At 34.0% G+C, this 10881-nt stretch overlaps 2 protein-coding genes across 2 annotated transcripts; both read left to right on the forward strand.

Annotated features, from left to right (window-relative positions):
- On the forward strand, positions 7331-9133 carry LOC104784039 (beta-galactosidase 15-like). The gene is made up of 3 exons (XM_010509115.1): positions 7331-7460; positions 8758-8922; positions 9015-9133. The coding sequence occupies exons 1-3, from the start codon at positions 7331-7333 to the stop codon at positions 9131-9133; spliced, it is 414 nt and encodes a 137-aa protein (XP_010507417.1).
- On the forward strand, positions 10286-10881 carry LOC104781162 (beta-galactosidase 15-like). Its single transcript, XM_010505759.1, has 2 exons — positions 10286-10611; positions 10719-10881. The coding sequence occupies exons 1-2, from the start codon at positions 10294-10296 to the stop codon at positions 10830-10832; spliced, it is 432 nt and encodes a 143-aa protein (XP_010504061.1). The 5' UTR covers positions 10286-10293; the 3' UTR covers positions 10833-10881.

Raw genomic sequence — 10881 nt, forward strand, 5'->3', positions numbered from 1 at the left:
TTCTTATTTTATGCAGAATTGTCTTGGAAAAGAAGAATGTTATCTTCCACTGACAGACGAGATGTTTGGTCCGACCCATTGTAAGGGACTTGTTAAATTCGCTTTTTCCGGTTATTGTAAGAAGAAAAAAAGTAACTTAAAGGATTAGTGATTCTTAGAACAAATTTGTCTTTTTGCTCTTTTTTCTTTTTTTTTTTAATTATGTTGTTGCTTATCATATTAATGATTTTTTTTTTAGATGAAGACTTTTTATAGAGTGCATCTTTATGTTGCTAATTTAGGCAATCCATCGAATCAGGCTCGTGTTTCCTATGTGCCTATTTGACTGGACTTCTCCGATTATGCATAAGAAAGAGTGTTATATTATACAATATGCTATAATCAAATCTATCTATGAAAAGATATACCAGCAAACAAGTAACCTCCGTGGGAACTACATCTATACATGTACCCCTAACCCTAGTGTTTAATTTTTGCGTAAGAGGGACTACAGATAACTTAATTGGCAATTTATATAAATTGTAGAAATGTCGTTATTGAAATGCAAATCCACATAATTCTGCGTTTTAAAAAAGATTTATAAGTTGTTTTGATATTGAGGAAACTGAAGTAAAAGAATGCAAAATTTACATATTAACATGAAAGTGTTGAAATACAAGAGAGCGGAAACTCGCCGATATCTTATTATATAAAGTTCGGTTTTGAAAGTTAGCCATTAACAAGATTTTGACATATGTAAAGTTATCAATCTTAGATTTTGACATGTGTAAAAGTTAATATTTAATAGGAGAAATTTGATTACAACAAAAATAAAATATTTTGTTTTAAAAAATATTAATAATATGAAAAGATAGTTATAAAATTTACAGAATTTATAAAAAAANTTGGAGTGCAAACGTAAAATATCGAAAGAAGAATATACTAATTAGTTTTCCGGCCTTTCAATAAAGTTAATTAGCAGAGACGAAATTCGAATGGTCACTGGAACTGTGAAACCGGTTAAACTAATAAGGTCTTGGGGAAATTTTTTCTACTGAAAATGCAAAGTAATTGAATTGTAAGAAGAAGTGTCATTGACCAACACCTCCGATCGAATGCCAAATTTAGAACAAAATTTAAACGACAAATTGATAGAAAACTTCGCAGCCACATCCGCAAACAAACTCGCATCTCCAAGAACCATATAATTATTCCATTGTAAATCAAAATCAAAACATTACATATTTATATTTAACAACCATCCCTTAAGTTAGTAGCGATCTTATAGCATTTTCATTGTCTTTCTGATCTATAAGGAAACCCAAAACTAGAATAAAAATGGAAACTGCACATTTTCTCCCTCGTCATGGCTTAATCATTATGCTTCTTGTTATATTCCTTTTTTATGTGTCTTGTTTTGATTCAAAGATAAACGGTTCTTATATTAATGCAAGAGACATCAAAATCCACCGTGATAGGAAACGTGTTCTCTCCAGTTCCAAATCTGGAGGATCTCAACCGCATCAACGGCCACTGTGCTTTGCGAAATCGGCGCCTAGAGACATGGTGCCCATCTTTTGTGGTGGAGGATATGTTCTCTCTGATGTAAAATTTGCCGACTATGGCCAACCCACGGGCGACTGTGAAAAAACGTTTAAACGTGGAAACTGCGGTGCACCCGCTACTTTGAGGCTCGTCAAAAAGGTTTAAATCTAAACATATTTGATTATCTCTTTGAATGAAGTAATTGTACGTACTCCATATCTTATTATTATTCTTATTTTATGCAGAATTGTCTTGGAAAAGAAGAATGTTATCTTCCACTGACAGACGAGATGTTTGGTCCGACCCATTGTAAGGGACTTGTTAAATTCGCTTTTTCCGGTTATTGTAAGAAGAAAAAAAGTAACTTAAAGGATTAGTGATTCTTAGAACAAATTTGTCTTTTTGCTCTTTTTTCTTTTTTTTTTTAATTATGTTGTTGCTTATCATATTAATGATTTTTTTTTTAGATGAAGACTTTTTATAGAGTGCATCTTTATGTTGCTAATTTAGGCAATCCATCGAATCAGGCTCGTGTTTCCTATGTGCCTATTTGACTGGACTTCTCCGATTATGCATAAGAAAGAGTGTTATATTATACAATATGCTATAATCAAATCTATCTATGAAAAGATATACCAGCAAACAAGTAACCTCCGTGGGAACTACATCTATACATGTACCCCTAACCCTAGTGTTTAATTTTTGCGTAAGAGGGACTACAGATAACTTAATTGGCAATTTATATAAATTGTAGAAATGTCGTTATTGAAATGCAAATCCACATAATTCTGCGTTTTAAAAAAGATTTATAAGTTGTTTTGATATTGAGGAAACTGAAGTAAAAGAATGCAAAATTTACATATTAACATGAAAGTGTTGAAATACAAGAGAGCGGAAACTCGCCGATATCTTATTATATAAAGTTCGGTTTTGAAAGTTAGCCATTAACAAGATTTTGACATATGTAAAGTTATCAATCTTAGATTTTGACATGTGTAAAAGTTAATATTTAATAGGAGAAATTTGATTACAACAAAAATAAAATATTTTGTTTTAAAAAATATTAATAATATGAAAAGATAGTTATAAAATTTACAGAATTTATAAAAAAATACAAAGTTTTTTTGAAATAATTATAAGGAAACTATATATATATATATTTCAAAAAAATCGAAATTATAATATTATTTACTTATTTTTAATTTTAAGTTATTAATTCTACAAAAAAAAAAGATTAAGTAAATATACAGTTAATTATTAGAGAAATACCCTAGGATAGCACCATTTTAGGTTTTTCTTCCAAAGTTAGCACATACTCTCAAATGGTCCAAAAGTAGCATTATTATTTTTTTTTATCTTTAATAATATAATTAATTCTAATTTTATTATTTCTGATTTTAATATCTTCCCTCGCAAATCGCTTCTCGCAAATTGGTCAACGTCGCAAATCCCTCGCAAATTTTGCGAGGGACAATATCAATAGCAGATTCCTTGCAATTTAATTCAAGCAAATCCCTCGCAAACTTTGCGATGGCTTTGCAACTTTTGTTTCCGTCGCAACAGCTGAGGTTTGAATAATGAATTATACATTTTGTAATTATGATTATTTACAAATTATGCAAACTAATTATGATTATTTTCTAATTATGCAAACCAAAATTCATAATTAGCCAAAAAAACTATTAATTAAAACTGAAAATAAACTTGTAAATTACAAAATGTTGTTAAAATTACATAAACATAAGTTCAAAACATAAATTTAAACACAAGTTCAAAACACAAATTCAAACACAAGTACAAGTTTAAGAACAAGAGACCCTACGCTGGTCTCGTGACATCTCCTCCACCGGCAGTTGCTACTCCAGTCTCAGGTATGTTATCTGCTGCTCCGGTATCAACTGTGGTATCGGTCTCATGTCGGGGAAATTTAGCAGCAAATTCAGGATCCTTCTCAGATAGATAATCGAAGTAGGCATCGTAGCAATGCATCTTCTGAGCATTTGTTGCAAACTTCAATGCATAATCTTCTAACTGAGTAGACTGACTTGCAAGAATAGCTTCGGCGGCAGAAAGCTTCTCAGCTAGAATGACTGGAAATTCAGCCGGAGTAGGCGGGAGAATAACATGAGCTGAAGATGCTTCAGTTTGCATATTACCAACTCCATATATCCTGTTTTTCTTCTTCGGAGCAACCTGCAAACAACAAAAAACAGAGACACAAAGTAAACAAAGATATGAAACAAGTTATAACAAACACTAGATATGAGAACATAAGTGAGAACCAAAACACAATGTAAAGTTCAAAAATTTACCTCAGCAAAAATTAGGTTCTTCATACTAACTGACAATCCGCCAGAAGCACTACTCTCTATATTGTCCCCTGAGCATAGCCCAGTTTCAGCCTCAGTTATCCTCGATGACATTTCATGGTAGACCTTCTCAGATATTCCATCCACAAACGATCCATCAGGTTTTCTATGAGTATCTTCTAGGACTTTTAAGAAATCAGGAAGTGTCTCATCAGTCATCTCAGACTAAACAAATATATGAAACAAGTATTAGACTAAATCAAGAATTTATAACTGATTGTGTTAAATAACTAACTTAACATACTTACATGTTTTCGTGTACGAGCTTTAAAGGAGGTCTGACCAGACCGGTGTTTATGTATTCCAGTGCCATCAGGATCACTGTATCGAGCATTTCGACTATTGATACTCTTTTCTTCAGATTTTGGTTCACACCAAAACTTGACCAAGCCTTCCCATACTGTAGGATCAAGCCACCGCGGCTTTGCATCATCACTTTTTACTCTCCACTTAGAATTCCACCGAGACACTTGATCAGTCATCCAGGTCTTCAACTTGGTTTCAAACTCGGCTCTAACTCTCCCGTTGATGGACTGGTCCCAGTTATATGTTTGCTTGTAAAAACATAACATGAATCAGAATCAGAATCAAGTAAGTAAACACAAAATCTGTAATTTAAACACATCAACAAACATTTAACTTACCGCAAAAGTTTCAAACCACCGGTTTACAACTGGACCTGGTGTTTGGGTCCAATTGGCATGAACTTCTTTGAAATCTCTTTCAAAAATGACCCGGACAATAGCAGCAACCAAAGAATCCTGGTCAAAACTACAAAACACAAGAAAAAAAAGGAATGAGGATCAATGAAAATAGACAAAAAAAATTAGACAAAAAAAATTAGACAATCCTATCTACATTCTTACCATAGAGTAGCCGAAGGGCGTTTAGGATCCAGTTTCTGTAAGCTAGCACGACCGGGACTAGTAACTCTTCCAAGTAAAAAAAGATGTCTGAGGAGACATATCGTTGACACGCGAAGTCGATTTCCACCGGTGAGGTTTCTTGACGATTATCTTGGATCACCGGTGAGGTACCTTGCGAGGAGGCGGGAGAAGCTAACCTTTGAGCAGAGGCAGAAGAAGGTAACCTCGAGAAGGGATGAGAGGAGATAACCCTTGAGAAGATATAAATCTTCTGTAAACGTTTTGGCTCCCAGAATGATTTCAGTTCTCTTGAGAAGACATCTAAAAAACAATTAAAAAAAACTAAATTAAAACCCTCAAATTGAATTAAATTAAAACACTAAAATTGATATAATTAGAACCCAAAATCCAAACTAGATTAAAACCCTAAATTCGAATTACATAAAAACCCTCAAACTGTAATTCGAAACCCTAAAATTGAATTACATAAAAACCCTAAAATCGAATTCGAAACCCTAAAATCGAAATGAAAATCAAAATCGAATTCGAAACCCTAAAGTCAAAAACATTTGTCTCCCAAAGCTAAACCCTAAATCGAAATCGAAACCCTAAACAGATCTAATAAGAACCCTAACCTGAAATTGAACGACAGAAGAAGAGAGAGGAGGAGGAGATTAGACGGAGAAGAGAGAGGAGGAGTAGACTAACCGAGGACGAGGAGTTGCGTAACCGGAGAAGAGAGGATGAGGAGAATTAGACTAACTAAGAGAGAGGCGGAGGAGTCGAGTAACCGGAGAAGAAAACAACCGGAGTAGAAAGAAATCAGAAGAAGAAGAAACCAAAGAAGAAAAAGACTTAGGGTTTGTCGGCTGCGAGAGTTGGGTTTGAGATTCGCTCAAACTAGGTTTTCTAATTATATAGGAAATTAGCAGCGTCACAAATCAAACGCAAAATTTGCTAGGGATTTGCTAGAGTCCCTCGCAAAAGCATCGCAAACATTAACTAATATAAATTTTCATATTGTGATGTAATATGTAAACTAATTTAAATTTATTAATATAAATTTACAGAACCAATTAAAATTTATTAAAAATTTAGTTTCCCACCAATGTGTGAAACTTTGGCTCATAAATAAAAACTTAAAATATTTCATATTAAAAAATTTTGCGAGCAAATTGTGAGGGAACATAGCAAATCCCTTGCAAAGTCTTTAGGGGTTTAGGGTTTGAAATTGTCATTTATGCCCTATCTTTGATTATAAATCTTGAATGACATCATTTTAATCATTAATAGTAATGTAATTAGTCTTAAGAGTTTAAAGTTGTTATTTGCGAGGGAATTGCTATGTTTTGAGTAATTTGCGATGGATTTGCGACTAATTTGTTATGCGTCTAGCAAATCAGTCGAAAATTTGTTGCAAAACTTGAATATCTAATTTGTAAAAACCATCAAAATAATTTTAAAAAATTAGTCAAATAAACTTTCAAGTATATTATAAGGTCCAATTGTCTCATCATACTCTTTTCTATCATCAAACTTTTCAAAATTGTCCAATTTTGCATCTTACTCTAAACATTAACTATCTTCACTATATCATATATATGTTCATTACATTGAGACAAATATTTGCCAAATATTCCAAATTGTCTAATTCTCCAACAATTTTGTGTTGCACTGCTATCTTTGATTATAAGTCTTGAATTCATCTTTTTAATCATTAATAGTAATGCAATTAGTCTTTAGGGTTTAGGGTTAAGGGTTTATGGTTGTTATTTGCGAGAGAATTGCTATGTTTTATTCCTGGACAAACGGTGAACTCGGGTTTTTTGGGTCGGGTCTTTCGGTTTTGGCAAAATTCGGGTTTGAAAAAATCTGACCGAATTAAACTGAAATAGATTTCGGTTCGGGTCGGTCGGTACTCGGGTTAAACGGGTTGGTTATTGATTTTTATATGTCTTCCGGAAGTAACCGATAATTTTCATATTTCTGGTTGTTTCACCCGAAATTACCTAATAAAAAGCAAAACAAGCACAAATAGTAGACAATTACTTGTCTTACATCTGGTAACCATTACAGACCATTACATAAGCTGTTGAGCTAGCATTGCATCAAGTTTAAGCTAGCAAAGTACCAAAAAATCATTACAGAACCATGAAACACTTAAGTAGTTAAGCAAAGTTGTTTCTCATCGGTTGTTGCACCACAACATGCAACTCCACATCCAAAAGTAGTCAAAAGAGCAGCTTAGATGAAGTCAGTACTATACGAGTCTGTTGTTAATAAGGCTTTGCTTATCTGCATCAAAAAAAAGTCAAAAGAAGCAGCCTCTACCTACCTGTGCATAATGAAAATTAGAAAACCATAACAAAGAGTTAATAAATCTGATAAAGACACAAATGAAACAAAAACTTAACAATCTCTGATTTATACAGAATCACAAACAATAACAGAGACTTAGATAGTTAAGCTTGGTAAGGTTTAGTTTAGATAGTTAACCGTTTGCACTTTAATAATCTAAGCTATTAACAATGCAAGGCAAAAGTAAAGAAAACATACCAATCTCCAATTATGATGAATCATGTTGGAGCTACCGTTGAGGTCCTTTCATCTACAGCGGGTCCTTCTCATGGTGTTCTTCAGACATATACAAAAGTTACACAAAACTGGGTTATCACAAATATAATAGACAAAGACATAACAGGCAACACAAGAATAATAAAAAAACAAGACATAACAGTCAACACAAGACTAATACAAAAACAACACAACTATAATACACATACAAGACACGACAATAATGGTTTTGTATGTGTATTATAGTTGTGTTGTTTTTGTATTAGTCTTGTGTTGTCGTGGCAAAGTGATATAAGATCCGGAATCACTCCGCAATCTTATAAACAAACGGTGATCAAGAACTGATCAATAAACGTTGGCGGAAGATGGATACGACGGTAAATGTGGTGGTGTTGCTTTGATTGACTCTCTCAATCTGTGGGCTTGATTGACTCTCTCAATCGGTGGAGAACTAGACTTGTTTGAATCACACAAACAATTCTAACCCTTTAATCTCAAGAATCAAATGAATCTCTCAAATGAAATTTAAAGACAAACTTGCTTAAACAAAGACGCTCTTTGGATAAAACAAAACAAACTTGTATATTTCTTAGATGATTGAAAGGTGATTTTTACAAAGGACGAAATGAGTTTTATATAGGACTCTTACAAGATTAGACTAACGTTCTAAAATGGTAGAAATAAGAAAGAAATCATACAATAAATGCAAACTAGCCGTTGGGCAATAATGAAGAAATCCATCAAAATAGGGGAAGTGGTGTCTCCTTTGAATCTGGTAGGTTGAAGGGGATATGTGAGCTTCTCTGGAACATTCTGGTCGTCATTGAGGTTGCCCAAAATGCAGCACTCTTGGTGAGAAAGCTGCTGGATAGTTATTGCCCCAAGTGTGAATGCGGCTATATAAGGAAAGTGTGAGGACAAGGAGATCCGCCTGATCTGGTGCTTGCTGGTGCATGGAAAGATATTAGCTGACTCTCCTATATGGTTAGATGTGCCTCGTGAATGCTTAGATGTCTCTCCTGGTCGCCAAAGTCTGTTTTGCAAGTGATTAAACCAATTCCACTTCTCTGTATTTCCGTGATGACTTAGGTTTCTTAAATAAGTTGATTTGTAGCTTAAATCCTCCTGGTTTGTCTGATATGCTCCAAGAAAGGGACAGATGTCATTGGTACGCTCGGGTTGGTTCTCTCCAAGAGTCTTGGTCGTCTTATTGGTGTCTCCTCCCTGATCCTTGGTTGATGATGACTTGATGTCCCCATCATACTCTCCCTCTTGAAAAGGTTTCGACCTCGAAACTGGATAATCTGCACAAAGAGAAAGCAAGTATTATAAGCTTGTGATAATATTATTTTATGGCAGATTCAAGCAGTATTTCAAGTCCTTTCTCCGCTAGTACCAAAGAGACAAGTAACGTTTTTTGCCAGGACGTCTTTATAAATCTGTTCGAGGTCCGATAAGACGTCTTTATTGCCAGGACGGATATATTATCACCAAGATCAATTTTGCGGACTATGGCAATCCCACTGGTACATGTGAACACTTTAGAGACGGCAATTGTGGCGCACCAGCTACCTTGAGGCTCGTTAAAAAGATTAGTAACAAATATGATGGTTTTTTCTTTTCTTCATGTGGAGTGGTATTAAATATTTCAAATGAATCTTACTGTTGGTATTATTTGTGCAGAATTGTCTTGGGAAAAAACCGAAGTGTGTATTTTTAGTTACGGATGAGGTGTTTGGTCCAAGCCACTGCAAGGGACCTCCTACACTCGCGGTTGACGCCACTTGTACAAAAACCTAGGTTTCATATAAGGGGTTTTTTTGTTTGTTTGTTTGTTAGACTTATAGGGATTCTTATTGATGTTTCTCTTTTCTTTCGTTTTGATCATAACTTTTATTGTGCAACACACGAGGGTCTTCGATGCACGGATCTTTATGTTGTCGATCAAGTTTCAAGCGTTTTTATATCATCAGCATAGTCTTTGATTGTTTCAGTGAATCTTAATTTTGTTGGATTTTCTAACTCAATAGTACTAATTTATTATGAACTGACTGACTCATAATTATTTAGGATTCATATATCATTGTCGATGTGAGATTTCCAGCTAACACGTCTTCCAAAGATATATAATCCATGACATAGAATCCCATGATTTTGTTCAAAAAAAAAAAAAAAATCCCATGATTTGGGTCAGATCATGCAGTTCGATCAATATTGGCTTCCTCTGATCGGACCAACTTTGAAAATCACTTTGGTTTAAGTTGTTTGAATTTCCAATTCAAAATCACTTGATTTATGATTATATAATGTGAGTGCATGGAAATGGCAAGGACGAGCTATACTGCAGACGAACACAATGTGAAATTTAGAGATATGCATGTGAAATTTAATCTTAATTTTGAAACCATCTATATTTCATATACTGTATATATATATATATATATATATATTTTATGGTACAATAAAATTATCATTAGTTTGGTGGGAATGTTAGAACACTAATGAAATTTCATGACATACATAAAAGCAAATAACATTGACATACGTAAAAGCAAATAACATGAATACACGTACTCGCATATTCTGACTGCCTTTATATATATAACAATAAATTCATTAATTAGCAAAGACAACAATCTGAAGATCAACAGATAATTATGAAAGAAACTAAACTCACGTCTATGAAAATCAAAATGTTAGAAATTCTTTTTCTTCCACTGAAAATGCAAATCTATTAATAAGTAATCATGGAAAAGTCAGCAGTACAATGTCTTTCATTAAACTCCTCCGAACCAAGAAAAAAAACAAGAGAATGGAAAAATATAAAACTAGAAATTGAGAGGAATTTTCGTGGCCACATCTACCAACGAATTCGCCTCAACAAAACTTTAATTAATCCATACGTAGTCTACTTGAAAATTCTCGATACCTTGATTATGAGAGAGTAAAAGAAAAAAAAAATGGATATTTTACATTGTCGTCATCATTATGGCTTAATTTGCCTTCTTGTTCTACTTCATTCCTCTCTGTATGGTTTAGCTTCGAAGATCGATGTTTCTTACAATGAACGGGGCAGCAGGACCGACGGTAACCAGAAACATGTAGCTTGTACGAATCAAGAGCCTGATCCTGGTCCGCTAACGCGTATTTCTTGCAATGAACCTGGATATGTTATGACAAAGATCAATTTCGCTGACTATGGCAATCCCACTGGTACATGTGTACGCTTTAGACACGGTAATTGCCGCGCAGCAGCTACCATGAGGATCGTCAAAAAGGTTAACAAAAATAAACTAACATTAATGTTGGTTTCTGCCTTCTTCATGTGGACTAAAATCATAAATATTTCAAAGCATCTTAATTATTGTTAGTATTATTTGTGCAGAATTGTCTTGGAAAAGCAAAGTGTCAACTTTTGGTAACAGACGAGATGTTTGGTCCGAGCCATTGCAAAGGAGCTCCTATGCTCGCTGTTCAAACCACTTGTACAAAAGCTTAGATCTCGTTTTTGGTCAAGTTGTTGTTTTCTCGTTTCTTTGATGCTTGGA

The sequence above is a fragment of the Camelina sativa genome, chromosome 4 (genome assembly GCF_000633955.1).
Source record: "Camelina sativa cultivar DH55 chromosome 4, Cs, whole genome shotgun sequence".
NCBI lineage: Eukaryota > Viridiplantae > Streptophyta > Magnoliopsida > Brassicales > Brassicaceae > Camelina > Camelina sativa.